Source organism: Myiozetetes cayanensis, unplaced genomic scaffold (genome assembly GCF_022539395.1).
Source record: "Myiozetetes cayanensis isolate MyiCay16 unplaced genomic scaffold, myiCay2020 scf24, whole genome shotgun sequence".
In the NCBI taxonomy this organism is placed as follows: Eukaryota; Metazoa; Chordata; class Aves; order Passeriformes; family Tyrannidae; genus Myiozetetes; species Myiozetetes cayanensis.
Genome location: NW_026087456.1, coordinates 8,057,876 through 8,081,530, shown reverse-complemented (window position 1 = coordinate 8,081,530; position 23,655 = coordinate 8,057,876). Strand labels below are relative to the sequence as shown.

General features: G+C 42.7%; 1 protein-coding gene across 3 annotated transcripts in view; it reads right to left on the bottom strand.

Moving 5' to 3' along the window:
• NDST4 (N-deacetylase and N-sulfotransferase 4) overlaps positions 1 to 23,655 on the bottom strand; it is a 65,010-nt gene that overhangs the window by 26,603 nt on the left and 14,752 nt on the right. For all 3 annotated transcript variants that reach the window (XM_050320443.1, XM_050320441.1, XM_050320442.1), the window contains 2 exons: positions 5,962 to 6,049; positions 1,293 to 1,447 (listed from right to left, as the gene is read on the bottom strand). In XM_050320443.1, the coding sequence (XP_050176400.1) occupies positions 1,293 to 1,447; positions 5,962 to 6,049 (243 nt within the window). The remainder of the gene's footprint in view (positions 1 to 1,292; positions 1,448 to 5,961; positions 6,050 to 23,655) is intronic.

The following is a 23,655-nucleotide window of genomic DNA, read 5'->3' as shown; positions in this document are numbered from 1 at the left end:
TACCCTTCAGGAGACTGGCTTTATCTTTCTGGAGTTGAAGTTACAAACAGACTCTATTACCAGCTCTGTTTTCAGGCTACACTGTAGATTTTACTCCTGAAGGCGGTTTGACCTAGAGGACTTCATGTTTCCTGACAGCACGAGGAGAATTTCCCCATAGGTTTAAAGATGAAGGGCCTGTGTATTTTTGAGATAGGGATTATTTAAAAAATGACTCTTGCATTTAAAATCTCCACTCTGTTTGGGTCTCTGGGCCAGGCTGCACAAAAGGCCATGCCAGGAGTGGGGCTGACAGCAAAGCACAACTGTAGGAAGGAAGAGAAGTCATCCAAAATGCCTCTGTACTAACAGGAGATGGGAAAGGGGGAAGTCTGGCAAGAGGACTAAACAGTTAAGCCATTTTTAATTAATTTTCTTTAAAGGTTGTTAGGAAAACATTTTCATAAACAAGGCAATAAATTGCTTCCAACTGCTTGCTCAGGCATCTGCCTCTGCCTTTTCCCCCATGTGCCTTGGCTCGTGGGAGGAGGGGAGGAGGGGGCCTGGGAGATGGGAAGGGCTGAGATTTCTGTTCCCAGAGCAGCTGGGAAAGCCCCACGGTGTCACTCTGCTCCTCTGAGTGGCTCCGGTTGCTTGGCATTCCTAAGCCTCGTCAAGGACCACACAGTGTCCTTACCATTTACAGATTCCAGGTTTTCTTTGTCCTGCTCAATAAGCCGGTAGAATTATCCTGAAAGGGCTGTAAATTGTACAAGTGCTCTGTGCTCTGGGCAACGTGGGGAGGATGGAACAGCAGCACAAATGAGGAAAAGGGGAAGAAACAGCATTATCTGTCACGATTAGCAACAGGTTAGCTATGTAAAAAGCATATTTTCAAGCAGCTCATTTTAAAAAAGCACAGTGAAATCCAGGAGCTTCCCTTATTTGCTTTGTCGAGATTTCTCCCAAACCACACAACTTTCTCCCTCTCCCAGTGAGGATACGTGTGCCAGACTTCAGGAAACTGATAACCTGCGTACAAACCCCTTCCTAAAGCTTCAAAGGTCAGCTGGTACCTGCAGAGTCCCCAGTGATTCTGTTCCCTGTGATCTCACAGGGGTGCTCGGGTGAAGGGCTGCTCCCTCTCCAGAAAGCCTGGGGCGGTGGAGACAAAATTCAGCCCAAGTTTGAGTCACAAAGAGGCTCTTTTTGGGGTGAGTTTCTAACCTTGCTGCCCTTGCTTATCTGTGTAAGTGCACAGATGTCACAGAGACAAAGGTATCCTGGTGAATCTTTGGGGAACTTTTACTCACTAAGGCAAATTCTTTGTTGAGGATCATCTGCTCCACCAGTGAGGACTCGTTGTGGAAGAGGTGGGGCTGCATGTGACTCCACATGTGGGGAAACCACCAGAACTCATCCACAGATCTCAGCAGCAGGTCATCACCCTCATCCTCCTCCTCAGTCCCTGCAAGAGAAAGAAAGAGAGGGAAAAAAAGGCGATAGAAAAGCAAGAGCAAAAAAGGCCCATGATTGGTTTTTGAACAGAAAAGAGGCTGCCATAAAACCTGCTGCCCTTGGCCTGGCTGCCTCCCTGTGCTGGGGGTGGATCACACAAGGCTAAAATATTAACAGCTACTATTATAGTTATAAATAAAGCCAATATTAAATAAAAACATTAGGATTTTATATTTTTTTTTTTTTAGTGTATGCGGTCTTAAAAGCCCAAACCCCCTCCTTTTCTCTAGTGGCTTAATTTTAATGCCACACTATCCTTTCATCACCATAACCTGACGACTTGGATTTAATGGGACAAAACAGTGCCAGGAATATTAATGCTGGTTGCCAGGTCTTTTGAAAGCTGGACAAAAGATGACGTTCAATCAGTATTAAAGAAGGAAAGGCTCGGCATGTATCTGTTATTTTCCATTTTGTCCTGATAATAATGTCACTGCTAAATACAAAATACTCTTAATATTAAGACAACATATGGGTGATAATGAAATCTTATCAATGCCACCTCTCCATCCCCCTTGTAACTGCCTCTTTTTTAGCCTTGGTTAATTGAAATCTGATAATGTTTGGTAAAGTGTGAAACAAGTTTGCAATAGTTTCAAAATATAATTAGGTGGACAGCATGAAGCAGTAATAGCAGAGGGCTTCCAAATATTTACTAGGGCTCAGTATCCAATTTTTGCCAGATTTAATCTTGAAGTCAAACCAATCAAACCTCCTGTGCTAGTGAGGAGTATCTGCTTCAGGCAGAAGTGTGAGTGTGTGGTTATATCCAAGGAAAACCTTCCATTTGGGGAAGGATACGATGCTGCTCCCGCCCTCTGCAGATGTGTGTGCCCTGCTTTTTTAACTGGAAAGGCACAGTGACATTCCAGTAACTTCTCCCTCAAATAACTCAGCAATATTTGATTTATTAGCAGCTTTCCTTTGTGTTCCTTTACCATTTAAACGCTTTTATTTGGCTCCAGTGGAAGGAACAATTGCCAGAATCAGGGTAGTGATGCAAACACAGAGATCTTGTCTTCTTACAAGCCTTTTAATGCGTTGCAAAAATCACTGGAGGAAAATGCTGCACGGGTGTCAGCGTTTAGTTGGCAGGAACAAGCAGAGGTGCCTGTTCAGTGCCTGCACCTCAGCTCTTCACTTTTGTTAGTCCCTTCTGCAGTGGCTTTTGAAGAATGCCACTACACAAGGGGAGCATTCCTTTGAAACTTCCTCCTGCAGTCCTGAATCCCTTTGCTCCCCTCACTCTGCCGGTTCTAAGGAAGTTGCTGCCAGTGATGGAAGTGTTGCTGGAAAAAGAAAACACCCTTGTTTACCTGGTAATCTCTTACTGAAAAGAAAGGAGGGATGGCTGTCCCTCTGTGTCCTGCATTTGTTGAGTGACTGGTTTTCTGGGACGTGTTGTTCACCTGCAGTCACTCAGGGAAGAAACTTAACACAGGCTTTCAAAATAGGACAGGGGAGAGAGAAAATGGGGCTTGTGAAGCGAGTGAAGATATCTTTGATAAGCCAAAGGCAGGGATGAAGTGGGGAAAAAGTGGATATTTGAAATATATAAAGAACTACAATCATCTCACAGAAGATTTAGGTCAGAGTATAATTTAGTGGCTTATTAACTTTTGAAGTAGAGTGTGGTTCTTGAAATAATGTCCTTATTAAAACCTATATTTTAAAATCCTATTTTTTTCCTACACATGACTTTGGAAATTTAGATATACAACTAATCAAACTTTGCACTTTTTTACTGTAACAAAAATCAAACAAGGTGAAGCGTAACACCTTTCCAGTGTAAAGAGAAACAGCCCCATCCTGTAACGGCACAGCTGAAGCAGAGGGGTTGGAAGTTTGACATTTGATGGTGGCGTTGCTTTTGAGGACAATTTTCCTTGCAAACCTTGGGAAAGAGTGTTGTTTGAGTTTATGGTTTCTCAAGTAGTGGTATTTCAAAAATAATCTCGTGTAAAGTTTTAATGGAGCATTTGATGGGCTGCTTACATTGTTTCAATATTTTTGCCCGATCCCTTACCCAGAGTATCGGAGGGATTTTGAGGTTTCATTTCCTGAACAATCAGCATTGTTTATGTAACTTTCTTCATTTTAACCTGAAATCTTATATCTGCTTTGAGATGTGTAGTGCTCTTTACCCAGGTGGTAATTCCAAGCTTGTTTGTGCATCAAAAGTAATCCCATCTTTTGAAGCTTCTTTGTTAGTGGCGTTAAATCTGCAGTGCAGAGTTTCCCAGTGCCACAGAGGGGATGGTGGTGATGAGATGAGCAGCGTTGCTGATGTGTCAGCTATTGTGGTACAGATGTCAGCAACATCTTTTGATGAAAGTGTGTAACTGTTAAATCTGCCAACACATCCCCACACTCATCTCCCTCCTGCAGTTTTAAAATGATCCAAGTTTTGGAAAGGAGAACAATCTCACACATTAAGGAAGTCAATAAGGCACAGCAGTTGCAGTGTGCTAATAAAACACGTTGAATATCTGATACTAAAAGCCTCTCTGGGTAAACAAGCCACATTTCCAGTAATTAAAGAACACCTTTCTATGCTTTATTTATAATGAGTCAATAAAGTGTATATTGCATGGAGAATACTTTGAAACCTTTCCACTGAGCTGATATGACAAAACACCATCTCCAACCTGTAAATGAAGTGTTCAGTTAAAAACCCAGCTGCACCACTGAGTCCAGGTCCCTTCACGGAGGCAATGACATCCTTCAGCTTGGAAGTACTTCTGGGCTGTTTCTGGGAGCCTGGAGAGCCTTAGGAGGATGGCACACATGCATATCCTTCTATTTTCTCTGTTATGTTTCAGCGTTATATCAGCTGATGGCACTGTGGAGGGCGTCGGGATGAAGGAAGGAAAAATACATTGGCAAGTCAGGGGGTTGATTTTGCAGACAGGCTGCATGTTTTCTGCCAGCCACTGTCCAGTGTGTCATGACATTCATTTAAAAAAATCATCCCTTTCTCCATCTCCTCCCTTCCTTGGACTGCTTTTCTCCACAGTGGACACTAATGGCCACAGCCAAGCGGCTCCTGCTTTAGAGCAGCTCAGCACCTCGGGCTATTTTTGTTTGGTTTCTCGTATGAAGTGTGTGTCCAATTAATCTCCAGAAGGAACAACTACACGGGCAGGTCAAGATGAAGTGAGAACACTGTAGTTCTGTCTCCAAAGCTGCTCTCTGATCACAGGTCTGCCATTGCCTTGTTATATGACTCCAGGCAAGTAATTCCATCTCTCTCTGCCTCTCATTTTTCTCAGGCTCTCCACCCCCTGTCCTTAGTCTGTCGGGTTTCCTGGGCAGCAGTTGCTCTCAGCATTGTGTGCTTGCACAAGGGGAAAACAGCCTGGGCTTAGTGACAGGGGTACAAACACATCATTTTGGTTGCCCTTTCTCTGCTCAACCCTCAAAGGCTTCCTGATCTCCCTTCTCCCAGGGTGACCTGCTTTCCTCCACAGCTGCCTCATGGTCCATGGAAGCAGGGAGTGCATCATTCCCAGCTTTTCAACTCACCCTCCCATCCTCTCACTGGCTCCTCTGCTCCAGATGAGCATCCCAGCTTCCCTGAATGTGCTGAGTGTCACTGAATGTCCCGACAGCTGAGGATTTTGGAGCTGGTCCTCAAAGTGGGAAGGGTATGGGGTTAGGAAAGGGGAAGGACAGGAGGTTCTCTCTTGCAGTGAGTCTCTTTTTGCCTTGGCAAAAGATCCACCAGGGATCCTCGTGGCTCAGTGGCAGAGGGGGGAAGCCTGAGTGGAGGTGCAGCAAAGTGTTACAGAGAAGGCAAAAGAGGAGGAAAAAACATGAAATTTTTAAAAAGGGTTATTGTGCTGTGGAGAAATGGAGCAAAAATGAGAAAGGGGTCGCGAGGAGGAGAAGTAGAAGTGCCTAATTGCACAGGAACAGTGCAAGTGTGCAGCCTGTTACTGCCCCCAGTGTGGAGACAGCAGGGTTTCAGGACAGAATTCTTTTCCTGTTGGTTTCCTTTTATCATCCCTCCTGATTTGCAGATCCCTGAGACAGATCACCTTCACAGGCGTAACAAAATCTTGTGCATCCATTCAAATGCCTCTGCCTCTTCAGAGCTTATGAAACAGGATTTTTCCAATCTTTTGTATTTCATCATGCCAGAATAAAACCTTAGCATGTCTCCTGTGCTGTCCTGTGCAATCAAAGATATCTCAGCAGCTACTTTGCCTCTTTTGTCACCCTGAGATTTACTACCACACATCTTTCAGGAAAATACCAAGGGCATCCTCGTGTAGCTGAGCAGCTCATCCGTAGTGTACCTTTACCCCTTTGGACAGTGGATGCTAAACTGGGGGGGAAAATGTATTTCCCACTGCTCCACTGGCTCACTGTGTCATTTAAAAAGGGCATGTTGAAAGCTAGGCTTGAAATTCTGTCACCTATTTAACTGCAGCTACCTGAGAGCAGGGGGTTCCTTCTTACCTGTGTGGTAAAATTTTCCTGAAAATCCAAGGTTGAAGGTAAAATTTGCAACCTGAGTGCGCAGTAAATTTTGAGTCTCTAGTAAAGCCTGAAATAAATAGAGAAATTAAGATGCATTTAGAAAAGTTAATATTGATTTTTGGAATGCCTCATTTTAGAAGTTGTGTCCAGCTGAGGAGATACAAAAAAAGCAGATACTGTTAAAATGCTTCACGTTTTATTTCGGGCTCATTCTTTATGAGACTGTTACATCAGAGTTTGATGGTCTAGAAATGCTGGTGATAGCACCTAAGTGCCCAAGCAGGGGATGGCTCTGTGGCTTGGACCAAGATATTATCCACTGTGGCAGTGATCTATGGCAGGACTTGGATCCAGCCATTCGGAGACAGCAAGATACTGGCTCACTAAGTCACCCATGCTCTGGGTTATTAGTGAAGCTTGATAAAAATGTGCTTAAAACTCGAAGTAAAATGAGGAATACTCTTTGCCATCCAGACAGGGGGGCACTGGGATTTACTTACCTGCAGAAACATTATGGATTGTGTCTGAATACCGAATTCAGGCTAAAGTGTGAATGAGCAAAAACCCCAGTTTTGATCTGTGGTACAAGTGATGTCCAGGTCAGAAAATAAATCCCTGTTTGATTTTATTCTCTCCTCCAGGCAAAAGATTGGCCCACTCTAAGTGAAATGGAAGGAAAGGGTGTTGCTTACAGGACAAATAAGTGTAGTCTTGCTCACCTATCCATTTTTTTTCTTGGACATATTTCCAGTTACTAGAGCAAGAGAAAGGATGGTTCAGTCTGTGTGAGCTATTTACATTTACTAGTAGTTGTCAACTTGGCACTGCTTCTAAAGCTGCTCCTTGTGCACTTCCAACCCCCAGCCCCCAGAATGTGAGCGAGCTACATGTGAGATGGGCAGTGCATTTATCTCCCCGTTGGTCTTGCCAATGCTGAATGGGTTATAAACTCTTATTTTCATCAATTTTCTGTGTCTCCATTATGTGGCTCTTGAGAACTTTTCCTATTATCTATTAATAACATTTCTATCGATCATGTTCTCGCCGAGTTCAGCGATAAAATGATTGCGGTGCTTTACACACGCTGCCAGCCCAGCTAATGTTGTCCTTCATTTGAAAAAAATTACATTTTGTGTGGTCATTACTAATTTCACTTAACATTACAGGAAAACAGTTATGCCTTTTTGCTCAGCCCACTGCTCTAATTTAAACAACAACAACCACCACCTCTTCCTGGGACCGTTAAACCAAAGGCATCTCCAGTCCGGTGTAAATGATGACACCAGGTTTGAGCGGCTGAGGTGTGTGACACAAAAGGCTGTCAGCCATTGTGCCTCTGCCTTCATTTTTTAATTAGTAACATTTAGTAGGTAGCAAGGAAGGCGGAAAGCAGAAAGAGGGTGTGTACCAGCTACAACAGCCACCAAGCCAATTCCTCTCCTTGCTGAAGGAAATAAAGTAATGTAAGGACAGTAAATCTCATGCTTTAGCATTAAATATTAAGGCAGCAGCACGGTTTGCAGCCTGTCTTGCCAGACATTTAGTAAGTTGATTATTTCAGTCCTGTGACGATTTCACGTGTGGGACTATATTTACATAATATATAACAACTAAACGCTCACTAAAATGTAAAACCTCGGAGATCAACACCACTGTTAGCTGAGACATTGAGGAGAATCCCCAGCTGGCAAAACCTGGCACTAAATTGGCACCATTGAAGTCAGAAGCACGGAATCTGAGTCATTACATTTTAGAACATGATTTTCCAAGCTCTGTACAGCATTTTAGATACGTTGAGGAAGACTGATGGGCTGAGCAAAATCAATTTAATTTTCCTTTGAGGAAAGAACATCTTGAGAAATTATCATCACTTAACATATAGTGCAAAGAGGTGCACGAAACAAACATCATTGTATCAGCCTGGCTTTTCCCTCTCCTTTCCCTCACATCTCCATAAGATGACAGAGCTGTGGGATGGGCAGGAGCCTTCCAGCCCGGTGAGGTCTCCCTGAAAACACAGAGCGAGGATTAAGATGTAAATCCTATAACCTGCAATGTGTCAAGCTTTTTTCTCTGTCTAAAGGGCAAATCTGCCATTCAAACTGGACTTGGCTTGATCCTAAAGGCTTTTTTTTTTTTTCTTCACTGTCATTTCCATTTATGCGTATTAATTTATAATATTAATTTATAATGCAGCTAAATTTCGGGTTTATGACCTCTCCTCTTTTTCTTGCTAAGATCTTGTCAGTTAAACCAGTCCAAACTTTTTTTGTCACTACTTGACTGTTTGGGGGAAGAGGAGTAATGTCTTCTGCATCCTTAATATGAAAAACCAGTTAAATAGATCATACTTAATAATAATCATTCTCCAAGGAGAGAACCATGGAACTCACCTGCACATGGAACACGTTTCCATGCCAGGCTAAGCAAAAAGTAGGGTTTTTTTAAGGTAATCAAAGCTGTTCTTTCAAACACAAACCCTTAATTGCCTGGAATCAATCAAAACTCACGGTTTTCATTCTATTAATTGATTCTTTGCTTTGTCAATGAAGCCTCTCTCTGACACCCACAAGATACAGTTTCTTCTTTATAGTGCATTTACATTCAGCAGCCTTTTACATTAATCCATATAATTACCTTTTGTAGATTTGAAGTTGCCATGTCTTTATTCTCCATAATTGGTGCATCTATTAGGAAGAAGTGATATTTTCCTGCTATGTCCTTTTTAATTATAACTCTATCCTTCATTTACATAATAAACTTTTTGGGGCGATTTCTGCAGGAACATTTCATGCCTAATAGGAAGCAATTTGCTTTCCTTCATTAAGTACATTAAAACTTCATGCCCCAGACATCATTGACTGTAAACATTTGATTCTGCTCGAATTTAATGCACCAAGGCATTTTGCTCTGCCATATTAGGTTTATTTATGTGCTGTGTTCTGGATTGTTAGCTGCTAATGAGACTTGGGCTCTTATTGCTCTGAGGCCCGAGCACTAACCTCATTTTAATGAGTTCATTATTTGCTGCCTTCTGAATGGAAGACAACAAATTTTCCTTTTAATTAAAGGTCAAAACACCTCTGGCTAAGGAAAGTGTAGAGGTTATCAAATCCTCAGAGAAGGGAAAAGAATGGCTGTTTGTGATTTTGATGCCGAGCATGGGCCGGCCAGGCTGAGGCAGGAGGTGTTTCTCTGGGGAGCAAAGCTCTGAATGTAAGCTAAGTGATAGCAACACTAAAACGTGGTACTAGTTAAAAAAAAAAAACCAAAACCAAAGCTGAAAGCCAGCCAAAGTAATTAAAGAGGCTTTACTCCTCACCCAAAGGTCTGGGTGGATCAATAGTGCTGCTAAAGCGTCAGCCCTCCTTTGCATGTGCAATGATTTACAGGGTGAAGAGGACGGAGGCAGATTATTTGAGCCAGCAAAATGTAAGCTTATTATTTCTTATGGAGGGGGGAAAGTGAGGCAAAGGTGGTCAATATTGGGGCTGTTTGTAGTGAGACAGGTGGGGATTGAAGCCCTGGGTTTGTGCGGTGTGCAAGTGCTCGGACAGGGGGTTGGAAACACAAATGGAAACTTTAGTTAAACTGAAAAATGGTTAATGATGGGAAATACTACACAGATCATTGTCCTCTGTCTCTCATTCCATACCTGGTCACCATCTTAATGGCAGACTGGGAATACTGGTTCATGTGCAGGTGAAGTGTTAGAGGCAGGAAGGGCAGAAAGCCCAAGATTTCATTAGAGCTCCTGGTCAAACACGTGCCCTTCCAGAGGCAACACTGTGAACGTGAATTTTGGGGGCAGCAAAACCTCAAGCTCCTGGAGCTTCCTGTCCCTGTGGTCACGGTGCCCAGAGTGCCCAGCCTGTGGGGCATTCCAGGCATCCCATTCCATGCCCAAGGAAACACGATTCTAAGTTACTATAGAGCCTGTCCGTGAGGGCTGCACGGTGTGGAGGGCAGATGAGAAAGGATGCAGCTCTTCCCTCCGTTTGGAAGGAGATTAAGGGAAGGAGGGGAAGTCAGATATTCCTGTTTTCCAGTGTATCTGTGATTTGCTGTCATCTTGAATTATTTTACGTGCACAAACTCGTTCTAGGAAGTGCTTCTGGCGTGGGAGGATGTGCCGGTGCCTGGCATCCCAGGGGTACTTGGCCAAGGTTACGCTGTCCCATCACCTGCTGAGGGATGTGACTGAGAATCTTGTCAAAGATGGGCTCACTTGCCATTACTCAAAGTCATTATTCATTTGGGAGCAGATCCTAGTGCTGGAAAGTGATTCCACTGCTGCAGGTTCTTTCTGTCTCGTGTGTGTGTATATATATATATATATATATGCTCACTATATACACTTTTCTATTCCTTTATATGTGCTGGAGATAGAAAATATGTGCAAATATTTGCACATATCTAACTGACATTACCTCTGCTTTGAGCAGGGGCTTAGATTAGATCACCTCCAGAAATCCCTTCCAACCCAAATTGGTTTTCACTTCCAGACAGCTTTCTCAGGCTTCTCTGGCACATAGCTGTTGTTAATGCCAAGAAGCCTTTTAATGCATTTATTCATTTTTGTCCCCAACATCTGTCCTTAGTGCTTTTGCAGTTATGGAGCCCTGAGGTTCATTCCCAAGCTGTTCCTTGCAGCAGTTTGCTGGTGGTCTGTGGAAAGTTGGAGGATACAAAGTAGTAGTTTTGCTCTTGATTTCCAACTGAAAATTTGAAGGGAAGAAAAAAAAGCAAAGAATATTTTCAGCTGTGTTTCTCTGCAACTGCTGTCAGGATGTGATTTTTTTTTTGATTGCTTCTTCCTGCTCTTGCTCCTTCCCTGAAATCTATGCTAGGGAAATAAAAAGATAAATCTGACTATGCCTGATGTGGTCTTGGCAATTTTCAAAGCCAGTGGAACCAGAATTGATGGGAGTACCACAGAATAGTTATAATCATAGTAAGGATTGTTAGGAAGGTGTACAGTAATAACTAGCCACTTTTTTTTCTTTTTTTTTTTTTCCTGGTAGGGAAACTGAATTTGAAAAGAAAAAAAAGTGCTGCCTAGCCTCTGGAGACACTTCACCCCCAGTGCTTTACACACACGGTGTCATTCCCAGTGCTGGCTGCAGAGCACTCAGCACACCGGGATTTGGCCCTTGCCCTGCCTTCCTGAGGGGTGGGACTGCACTGCTTGTGTATTTATTTCGGTGAAGTGCTATGCTAATCTATAGTGCCATATAAATAATGAATAGGCAGCTCTGGGATGGGGCTGAGCACAGGCAGCTCTGTCTGCAGATCTATTTTTTATTGTAGAGCTATTACTTGAGTCTGTTCAGCATTTCCCCCGAGCTGGCTGCCTTTGTGTGAGGTCTGAGAGGATGTGTGGGTTTATTTGAAGCAAGAAAAAAGTGATGATTTGCACTCGTGTGTAATATGTTTATTGCAAACAGAGAAATTTATTTTTCCTTTATGAGTGGAATACCCAATTTACCAAATCTACTTCTGCTGCTGTTTTGTAACTCTGTCCTGAAGTCAGGAAGGTGTCGGGAGCCTACTTGAATTTAATCCAGCACAGAGTAGCGCATCTGTCCCAGCAAAGGTTCAGCTTGTTTCAGCTGGATGGGATGAATGGGGTGATATTGCACCAAGTTTACTACCTGCTCATGACTGACTGGTTAATAACATCCCTGAGAACTCAGAAGGTGCCTTTTGGTGAAGTATTAGAAGGGAGATGATGCTGTGACACAGATACCCCAGCAAGTGAGAGCACCTTGACCAACCACTCACGTGTGGGTGCACAGATATATGGAAATATCCATGGCAATTATTCACTCCCTCTTCCTGGAAAAAGGAATTCATGGCCTTGTTAGAACACCTGGCAGCAAAAAACTCGAATGAAGAGCAAGGGGACAGGCTAACAGGGCAAAAGGTAGAAATTAAAGAGCCTGCATAAAAAGCAGGGTTTGTTTTAACCGGGGCCACACGGATGAGTTAATGCAAGTGCTTGCCATTCTCCAGCCGTGTGTGGCTGGGGAAGATCCGAGGCGTTAGGCAGGGCTGGGAGCATCCACAGGACCTGCTGCTGGTCCCACAGGAGCAGGGAATGGCTGCAGCAGTTCCCTGCCAGCGGTGATTGCTGCTCTGTGTCGGAGTTTCCCGCTGATAAGATTTACAGCCTCTTTGGGAAACTGCTGAGGGGCTCCAGTATCAATCACTGCTGATTCTGAAGGATTTTTTAGGAATACTAAGCAAATCTGCTGACAAATTCTGGAAGGGGAAAAACCAGCAGGTGCCCAAGCTGAGAGTGGGTGGTGATTCCCCATGGCTGACCAGGATCCTTCCCTCAGGTTCCTGCAGCAGGGACAGGAGCTGGGGGCACTTCCAGCAGAGCAGTGAAGGGCTTTAGAGCTTATTTCTTATCAGTTCCCATCTCTCAAAAGCATTTTCAGTGAAAGAAATCTCTTGCAGAATGGCTGGGGAAGCAGGAGGAGGCAGGTGGGGTTTGTCTGTCTGCAGTTCCATTGCAGAGCTGGCGAGGAAGAGGCCAGAAAGGCGGAGGCAGAACCATCATCTCAGCTCTGATCAATCACCAAAATAACCCCTAAAATAAGCATTGATCGAGAAAACCGTCTCGAGGCTTTAAAGGGACCAACCATATCAAGGTTTAAAATAGTATGTTAATCAAAAATTCAGGTTCAGTGGTGATGATCCTGTAGCAGCAAACTGCAGTGTGGCAGTCGCTGTGCTGCGTGTCACCAACAGGAAAACCAAGGCACATTACTCAAGGAATGTTTAGGCCATGACAAAAAAAGATCTTTGGCACAACACAAACACAGAATAAAAAGACAAGTAGCATCAACAACTGCAGTTTGGTTTAGTTGTGTGTGCTTTCTTTCTCTTGTTTCTTGGTGGTTCAGAATTTGCTTCCTTAGGCAAAAAAAACCCCGACAACAAAAAACCCCAACTTGTTATAGGTGGGCACTCAGCTGCTGTAAATTATTTAAGGACTGGACTAATGGAGACTGCCTTATTTATCTTCTTTCAGTTGTGGATTTGGATCTACTAAGATTTAATCAGAGTAGTTTTCTGTGCCTTTACTGCCCTTGGAAATAATTTACTGGGATAACTTGTCATAAAAATAAAACTTCCTTAAAGTTCTCAGCATGGACATTTATCTCAAATTTCTGCACTCCTACCAGCAATCTCAAATTTCTGCTTTAATTCACTGCTTTACAAACTAACTGATGTATATGCTTTGTGGTGGGGAATTAAGCTTTTTTTTTTTGTTTTCCCCAGCACAGTTTCAATCATAAGGAGAGATTGGAAGAGGTGATATATTCCAAATTCAGGTCTGTCCTTCAGCTTTTGGAAGGGGCGTGTTGGCACAATGATGGATAGGTCCAGTGGCTGCAAGAGAGTACCTCCATATGTTTAAATAAGAGCTTCTGAAGCTTTTAAATGGGGAAGGGGGGGAAAATAAACTCACAGCAGGTACTATTTTCTCTTTTCTGGTTGGTAAAAAACAGGAATGTCCAAAACATCCAATGCAAGAGCAGAAACAGGCCTTTCCTTGGGAATTTTTTTTCATCTGTGGACAGATATTTTTAAACTCACATGCTCAATATTTCCAATTTTGTTGTCCTTTTTATCATTACTTGCTAATTTTCCTTATAACCTCTTCTAAAGTAGGTCATAGGAATATCAAATCATTCACTCAAATAATTTTATACACCAGCAGTGTGTGTACTTTGTTAGGTTTTTTTCCCCCCTATGCAAGTCTGTGCATTGTCCACCCTCTCCATGAAAATTAGAAACCAGGGAAGCCCAGAGAACTCTTTTCACCAGTTATTTTGAAAACTGGAGATTGCAATATCCATCCCAGAAAACCCCTCCTGCTTTATTATCCTGTCCCACCTCGAAGACAGCACAGTGAGTTGTCCAGAGAAGGAAGCTGGAAGATCCAAAACAAAGTGGGAATGCCCATGTTAAGTTTCTCCTCAATTCTCCTGAGTGGAAACATCAAAGGCCAGCATGTTCTCCAATAAAATCAATCCAGATCACCAACTGGGATTTGCAAACAGCCACCTCAGAAATTCCCATGGGTTACTTTTTCATGAAACTAAGGAATTATAGGGAAAATTGACGGGGATCTCTCTAACAGTCCAAGGAAATGTTTCAGGTTAACAAGTATCATCACACCTCTCCAAGAGTTCCCTGAGCAGGGAAAGGGTCTGTTCCAGAGCCTGCAGAGCTCTGGTGATCCCTGCCCCTCAGTGGGAGGTCACCAGGGAATTCCAGCCACCGGAGAGAAAAAGAGGGTTTGGTTAAATTTCCTGCTGTCTGATGGAGCTCGTCCCTTTCTACAGCTGCTAAATCATTCCTGACAGGGATGACTTTATCCCCAGGGCTTCCAAAACTGCTTCTGACAAACAACCTTGTTTGGTGTTGGAATGTGTTGTATTTCCCTGGAGCACTGTGCATCCATCCACAGTATTTCCTGTTAGGAAGCTGTGCCCGTGTTCTCCTCGTCCCTGATTTCCTAAAATGACACAGGACCGATGCTGTGCTGTGCCTGAGAACAGCAGGTGAATTGTTTGGCAGGGAAAGAGAACATTCCCAACCAGCATTTTTTAGAGAGAGCAGTTACTGATGTCTTTTATGACGTGTTTTCTCGGCTGCTTGGAAGAGAATGGGAGCATAATCCTGCAATTTGTCATTCCTTGGCCCAACTTATGATCTGTGTGAGAACACATTCCTGTGCTGGATAGAGCCTTCCACAGGGAATAGTCCTTGGGCTAAGGTTCATCCCAGATCCTAGAAGAAGGGTATGTCTTCCAAGGGTATTAATGTCCGATGAAAACAGTAATACAGTGAAAAATTAATGTTTCTGCTGCTTGTGGGCCTTTCATAAGTCCTGAAACAGTTGAAATTTTGGGTTTTTTTCTGTTCTTACGTACAGGAGAATACTAGCTGTCAAACTTTATGGTGAGTAGGTCTGTAGAACTTAGGAACAGGGAGGAGAGCTGAGCTCACCAGCACATTAAATGCTTGCGTAGCACTGTCTCAGAAAACAAAAGAGGCCCAGAAAGGTTGGTTAAAAAAGATCCCTGTTTCAAACCATTCCCAAGCATTTCAGCGGCAAGATACCTGAGTCAGGTACCTTTTACATCTAATTGCTTTTGATCCTAATCATTAAAGGCAGAACTTTTTTCTCTAAATAGTCCCGTTGAAAACTGTAGAAAAGTATGAATCCATGTGACGTATGAATCCAGGTAACACAGGATCATTAAACAGAGAAAAAGATGTTCAGCCAACTACCCACCTTTTAATTTTAGTTGTTACACTAAATTTCCACTCCTTTCTGAAGTGAGAGATTCTATTACTCTCCTAGCTGAAGGGTAATGCCATAATTTTATTTTATATGGGAGTAGCTGTTTAAAAATCATAAACACTGAATTGCTGGGACAGGTTTCACTTGGCTCATGCTCTGCTAGACAAACAGGATTGTTGGGCAAGGTGTGCGTTCCAATCCTGAAAATAATCTGCAGCAAGACATAGGTGGTATTTTTCCATCGTGGAAAATGTTCCTTGTTCCTCAGGCTCTTCCACGGGCTCTGCATTCCCTGTTCTTTGCCCCCTCTCTCCCCTGCTGGGGTTTAGGACCCCCCAAAGGTTACAGAACCAGGAACCAGCCTCTGAAATTGCTAAACCCAGGATATTGTTGCTGGGCTTTGAAATGCACCTGCCACCTGAAATTCCCTCTGGTGTTTAACATGGGGCTCCTCTGCAACCCCCACCTTGGAATATTTACAGTAGGGATGGGTAGCTTTTATTTCCTGATAATGTACTGGCAGCACGTTCCCAGTTACAGGAGAAATAATAGTGAGAGCATATGGGAAACCCTATTCCCTTTCCTAATAACAGATACACTGGAATTACACTTTATAATACCACAGACATGTTTGTTTATGATGCACATAAATCTCGGGATGTGTTACCAGAAAGACGCACGCAGAGCTTTTTTTGTTAAAGAATTCACATTCTTGCAGCTGAAACGAATTTTTTAAAAATGTAATGCATTATTATTATTATTATTACTATTATTATTATTAACCATGCAGAGGGTGGGCTCAACAGTTCACACTTAAGCCTGGAATGCCATCAAAGATTTCCTAAATTAATACGATTATGGAGTATTTAGTATCTATTAATTATAGATTCATATAGACTAATGCTTATTTATCCGTGTATATTCAATTAATTCCCAAACATTTGTGCTGATTTGTTGAAAAACCTACAGTAAATATTATTACAAAGGAGGTTTTCAGTCTTTGTAGCCCCTGGGGATTAAATATTACTGGAAAAGGGAGAGACTGTGGCCCTGATCCAGCTTTGATCCTCATCCCTTGTGTCTGTCTCCCATGTCCTGCTTTTCCCCAGGCACAACCTGCTGCCCACGTGATCTGCCCTGTTAAAACAATTGGATCTCCACCAAAGCAACCACTTGTGCACTCCAGACTCAGTGACAGCTTTAAGAGCCAATATTTCCTGAGGTTTGGGGAAGGCAAGCAAATCCAGTCTGCTGTGAAAAATGTGAGTTCCAGCATCCTTTCTCCTGCCTTCGCTTGAAGGGCTGATGTTTTGGGGTGTAAAACATCCAGGTGCTTGAAGCCCATGGCTTTAATTCAATCTGAATTTGGTTCAAGTATAATGTTAAGGCAATTTTTAGAAATTGCCTCAGTGTTGCTGTTCGGGATTTAATATGTAATGTAAAAGCTGCATTAATAATTCTGGCTTTTACATGAAATGAATAGGCAGTATAAACCTGAACTATCCATTTCCTGGGATATTCTCATATTAAAGAAGTCTCTCAGCAGAGTTTGAATTATTTTCATTTTTTAATTTCTGGAAGATCAGCAATTCCAAAGCTCCATTTAATTATGATCTTTGGAATATTTTTTTTTTTTTTTTAATATTCTACAAACTACCCGGTTTTGCTTTAGTCTGCCGGAGCAGATGAGCTGGCAGAACATAATTTTGTTTCAGTCGTATTCTGGTGAAACATTCTGCATTTAATAAATCAACATTTTGCCACGAGAAGCTGTTTCACTGGAGCAGTCCAAGTTGATGGAGTAGCAGGAATATAAACTTCATTTTCCTCTGCATTGCCACTTTGCCATTATGGAAGGATTTTTCACCCTCTTAGTCCAAGGATAAATGGCTACACAAGTTGGAAGGAAGGAAAACTAAAATCCTGACCTCAAACCCTTTGAATTTTTCCATACCTTGGTCAGAAAGTGTTGGGAAGGCGATATTAGTGCTGTTACATTAAATCTGTGATTTTTAAAAAAGAAATGCAAAAATGCTGAAGAAGTGACTAACTCAATTAAGAAAATTAAGCCCTGAGATAACAGATTCAGCCTTTTCCAATCAGAAGTGTTAAAAATAGCAGGGATGCCAAGTGCTGGAGGAGCTGAGTGTGTATCACACCCCAGATCCCACTGCTGTTTGGGTGCTGTCTGGATGAAGACGTGACCAGCACACTAAATGAGTGCTGGGAATTAAAAGGAAGAACAAAGACATAGACAGAAGAGTGAGGTTTACAGATATTTAGAGAAATTGTGCTGGCTTGGTAAATGATGTTTATAATTTAACAAAAGTAATAATCCGTGCCTCTGTTTCCTAGAGAAGACAAACTCTGGGCTCTAAGCAGGGCAAGTTGCTCGTGGAGGAGCCCTCAGTGGAAGGACACCACGATGCCCTGGTGATCCTTCTGTGCCAGCCTTAACTGCAAATACAGGAGCTTTTTGTCATCTTCCTCACTCATCAGTGATAAATGCTGGAGTTTTACACCAGGACACTCCAATGCATCCAGTGAGGTGCAGTAAATCAAACCCTAACCAACAAAAGCACTGCCCAGAAAGCTCTGGAGTGCTCTGACTAATGCACTGGTTTGCAGGAAATTGTGAACAGCTCATCCTTTGATTTTCTTGTAAATTTTGGAAATGAGATTTTAATTGGAACTGAAAAAAAAAAGTTTTGCATTCTTCCTGAAATTTCTGGAGAGAAATTCCTAACCATTATGAAGTATTATCTATAAAATAGTGTAACTGCTGAAATGATAAATGACAGTATTTAGTATTTCCATTGAAAATTTAGAAGTTTTGTCAACCTATTTAAATTAATAAGTAGTCTTCTATCAGAATATTACAAATGCCTGTGAGACCAAAAATATTCTTTTGTACTTTTTTTTTTTTTTAAGAAACCAATTAAGAGCAATCAAAAATCATTTTTATCTAAGTAACATAGCACTGGCGGGTGGTTTTTACAGTGTTCTATTCAATAGTAAAGACAAGAATGTGTGGAATGGAAAACATCACAAGTAAAAGCAGTACTTGGAGGGGTCTTTGGCCACAGTCGTGGAAAAGACAAAGATCATAAGATTTGTGTGAGTATTTGTGTTTATAGGTGCAAGGATGGACGGATGGGTATGTAGATATGTCTAAGGATTTGAAGCCTGACATAGTCAAATATTTGTTTTCATACTACATGATGATACAGAGATGGACAGAAAATGCCCAATTAATGATTTAATTTAAATAATTGAAGTTTCAAGTTTCTCCTTTTCCCTTGGAGACTTTCTCCCTTACTCATCTGTTTGTCCACCCTTCTGTCTCTTCACCCTTTTCCCGAGCGTTGCCACTTTCCCATCATTTGAATAATGCCAACAATGCCAAGCTGAGCTTTGGCTCTCAGTGTTCCTTCTGCTCACATTTGGATGACAAAGGCATATTTAAAGTCGCTTTAGCAACGCTGCTACTGAAGGCACTGCATTATATATGGCATTCAGGGTAATGTGTTTATTGCTGCATCAAGTGCTTTTAAGGCAATAATTATGACTGCTCTTGCAGCCTGCACTGCCTGGCCTTTCTGCAAGGCCATTTCATCATCCCACAGTGGTATTTTGTTGTGCAGGAAGCAATTGTTACTGCTCTTTTTTAACTAATACGCCTTGTTTTGAAGCTCAGGTTAATGCAGGTCTCTTGAGGGGCTGATGTAAAGCAGCCGTGGTTTTTGGCTCCTATGGGTTCCCTAAATGAAACTAAATTAAGTGGAGTATCACAGGTGGATATCCTGGAAATATACTCCAGTAGGACACAAGCTATGGCTGCAGAGTTATTTTGGAGAAGGGATTCAAGAAATCAGTACAAATCCAGGAAATCAGTGGAAGTGTAGCCAAAGGCACGTGTCACCAGGTCTTGCTTAGACTGTGGGACAGAGTGTGAGACGCATGAAAGGAATGTTTAATAAATGAAAGAGCTAGAAAATTAGAGCCACCAAAATTTGGGTTCTGTCAAGACCTACCAAATCTTAAGTGGGAACCTGGCAGAGGAGAGGACCCCAAATCTATTATCATTCAGGGAGGGTGCTTGGATACACAGTCAAGCCATCAGGCTGCCAAGGAGGAAAATAAATGTTTTGCTGGTGGCAAAGGAGTTGTGGTTTTTAACTAGAGCGGCACTGAAATTCTGAATGAAAGAACAGTCTATTGAAACAAAAGAAGTATAGAACATTTGGTGTGATGTATCTTGACGAGGCACTTGAGCAGTATTCAACACTCAAATTATTACAGAAAGAATTGGGTGATTCAGGAGACCCAGGCAAGGAAAATATTGAATGAACTGTCATCTCTGATGAAGCAGAATGGAGCAGACACTCCCATTTTTAAAAAGATTGTCCGATTATTAAAATTTTCTTATAAAGCCTCTCAGCTACTATTTAAATTCATTTTTTAAAATGCTTTGGGACCATCCAAAAGTGGGAACTCCAGAATTTCACTTCACTGTGCTCTTCACTGCCACTCTCAAGTGCTTTAAAAGGTGACATTAGTGCCACACAGCCTGTAATGACTAATGCTTGGCTGTCTCCTCTGGCCCCCTGTGCTCATTCATCTCCTGCTTTCAGTTCCTCCCTGAACTGCTCACTGGTCTGGTTACTTTACTGGCAGGGGCTTATTAAAAGGGTATAGGGGTGATTATTTTATCTCACGTCATCAGCAAGGAAGCAACTGCTCCTTGCAGCTTCTGCTGAAGGAAAAAGCCACAGATGAATGAACAATAAGAACAGGTTTGTTTCCTGTGTCTCTTTATAGCACAGGAAGTTTTGCCCAAGCACTGGGGATTTAGGGGATTGTAGTGAGTACATTTGGAAGCTTCTGAATGCAGATTGAGGTGCTGGGCTGCTGTAGCTTCGCTATAACCTTCCCTACAGTTCATTGTGAGCATGGGATGGATACAAGGGCATCCAGAGGAACATCTCAGAAGCCTGAGTTAGAAATCCAAGTATCCATTGTAATCTGCCCTGCCTCTTTGCACCCAGCAGCACAGAGAGCTCTGCTCACCCTGTGCCCACCCACAGCTTTGTACCAACTGGTCACTCTGCCGTGCCTCGTGGTGTGGCCCAGCCGTGTCCAGTTATTCCACCTGGAAGCAGTTGTCCTTGCAAAAAAGATCGGGAAAAGCGTGTGCTGGAGAGATTCAGCTGTTGAGCTCAGCCTCCTGCTGTGCCAGTACTCTTTCATTTGGAATTACCTTGAAAGATGCAACTCAGAAATGAATTCTTGCCTTTAAAATACTGAAAATGAGCCCAAAATCACAGCCTTTAAGTGTTCCAGGCATTTTAATGACAGTGAAGGTTGAAGACAAAGTGCAGACTGTGGCAGTGAGGAGGTGTCAGAGACTAATGCAATTCTTATTTCCTTATTTCTGAGGTAAATGGAGCTCAGAGTGCAAGAAGGGGGGAGAGCACAAGATGGGCTGCGAGGAGAAGGAAGGACCGCAGTCAGCAGTGACACAAATGCCATTCCAAAGCTCCAAAGCGTTGTGCGGTGTCTCAGAAAGCCCAAGGATGCTCTTGCCCTTGGGGCAGCAATTCGAGGAATGCAGAAAAGGCAAGCATGGCTTTTAGGGAAGGGGCTGTGTGATATGGTGGTGCTGGGATGAGCAATTCCTCTTTGATAATCTGCCAGCTCCACCTGGAAGGTGGGGGAAGAGAGGGAAGCAGGTGATTCCTGACAGAGTCCACCTGGAGGAAGTTTTTAAAAGGGGAGTTGTGGTGCATTGTAAATTCTTGAGCTAAGAGGAAAGTAGGAAGTGAGAGCCTAATGCTTTTTAGTCTGTTTGGATTTTTTTAAACCTTGTTTTATTTATTAAAGAATAAATTCCCTAGCTTGCAATGTGCTCTTGCAAGGTTTTTTGAGTTAACAGTAGGAAGTGTATTTGAGAAAGGTGCTGAAAAATCCCTGGTCACTGCATTGAGTTCTTCCTGGGTGAGTAAATATTGTTTTATCTCATACATACTACAGCAACAGAAAAAATTAGAAAGAACTTGAGCAAGTCCTTACTCCCTGTTTGGCTAATGCAGCTTTGTTTGTGCTCAGTTAAAAAGAGACTTTAAAGGTGAAAAGTTTTGTTGATGTGTTTTTTTTTTTTTTTCCTGTGTGGCACTTCCAGGCACAGCATAACCAGATGTTTCTAAGAGTTTATTGCTAAATCACTGATGCCAGTGATACTGGACTTTGGTGTGGTTAGGAACCAGTACCTTTTGCAAGTACACAAATTCAGTAATAGATGACTTCTTTTTCTTTTTAAAATCTTCTTTAATGCTAGGCTCCAGATAGCTGTCTGCAAAGCTTGGGAAAATAGCTGTCTGTGGCTCTGCTGAGTTCCTGTTTAATTACTCAGCCAGACATGACCTTGCACAACTTGTACAGCACAGGGGACTAGCAGATCTTCTGTGGTAAACACAGCCCATAATAACTCTGTTCTCTAATCTCTGTTTCTCTGGCTGATGCCACCCTTTATCAAACTATATATTATCCCTGAAGCACCTAATTGAGAAAAGGCTTTGTGAGGGAATAAAAACGTTTGAGTTGCAGGAAGTAATTACACGGGAACAGGTTGACTTGTATTATTATGGCTACATACTAATATTGTTATCAGAAGGCTCACTTCTAGTTGTGCCCTCTGGGTTGGCAGTTCTGTTTGGTCACTGGGAGGAAATGCTGAAGAGGTTGAACAGAGTGATGTTATTTAGTGGTATTTCTCACCCAGGTTAGGAGGTGTGCAGCTGTTTACTTGCTTTTTTTTGCATGCACCTGCTGTGGATTAAAGCATTTCTAAGGGACTTGGATGTGCATGGCACCTTAGGAGAGCCTAACAGAGAGTCCCTATGGCTCTGCAGAGTGAACCCTCTCTGAACAGCTGGCCACAGCCACTCCTTCGTGGCAGTGCTTTGGCATCACCTAAATATCAGCCTCCTAAATATTTATTTCTGCCTCTCGAGCAGGGCTGCTCTGCCTCACAGGGTGAAGGCAGGTCCACTGGTTCTTAATTGCCTCCTTCCCCAAGTGGCTGGGGAGATTGTTCTCTAACTGGCTGTAATTATCCTTTGCTGTAAGCTAACCAAAGTGCACTCTGATTTCGGTGTTATGTTCATTAGCAAGTGCTCTGTTTTGTGTGTTAATGCATTCTGGGAATGTCCGGTCTCCAAGAATGGACTGATGTGTGCAGCGAGTGTTTGTGAAATACCCTGAGGAACAAATCTGTACCAGGTAACTGGTTTGAAATCAAGCCACAGACTGTCTACAGGTAGAGAAGTTGCTGATGGATTTAGGTGTGAACATTCCTCTAAAGAGGGAGATAAACTCTTTATTGTCCTCAAAAGAGCACTTGGTGGGAAGGTTGGTTCTGAGCCCCGTGGTTTGTGTTTGTGGCACGATTGTTGTTTGAGGTGAGGAGAGAGTTTATCTCACGAGTGGCACTGCTGATGGTTTTGTGATGAAAGTGGGCAGCTATGTTGGCACTGGAGAAATGTGGGAAGAATGAAAGCTTCCCTTCGTACCTTGACTCAAACATACTCCAGAAAGGAATACTCACCACGCATTCCTTGCAGAAAGTCTGAATCCTGGCAATTCTTATCCTTGGTGCTGTCTAGGCATTGAGCAGTGTGGACTGGTGGGTTTTCAGATGAATAAATAAAAATAATGCTGAATGCTTTTAACAGCATCCAGCTCCTACTCAGGCCTCTGGATCTGGAGTTTTTTGTGATGTCTCCTAAACTGAGCATGGAAGTGTGGCTGTTCTGCCAAGCACAGGTGGAAGGCTTTGCCTGCTGATGTTGTTGATTGCTGGGTGAAAAAGGAGGTGACTTGTTATCTTTTTAAGCATAATGAGATTATTCCAATGAAAAGGATGATCTGAATCTGCAAGTGTCTCTGTGTGGACTCTCCTCTGCTGGTAATGGGGGCTCTTTACCCGGTGTGGAATAATAATAGACTTCCTTAGTGGAGCAAACCACGTCAGAGAGACGCTCTCAAAAATGTGCGGGTGGAAAGCTATTGCTGGAAAACTTGTTTCACAATTGCCTTCTCAGTTAATTTCCTCTTGTATCCAAGCCCTTTCTCGGAGCATTTTCCCAGATATTTCCAGAGAGAGAGCACTTGATCACTGAGCTTGTGCACAGTCCTCAGAGCTCAAAGACACCAGGCACTCCAAATCAGCCCTGATGAGCATTCATCTGCCTGGTTTGGCTAATGGAATTACCCGAACTGTTCTGATGTGCAAAATGGTTTTAATTGTATATGAGAATATTGCTTTTGCTGGGTGTTTGGATACG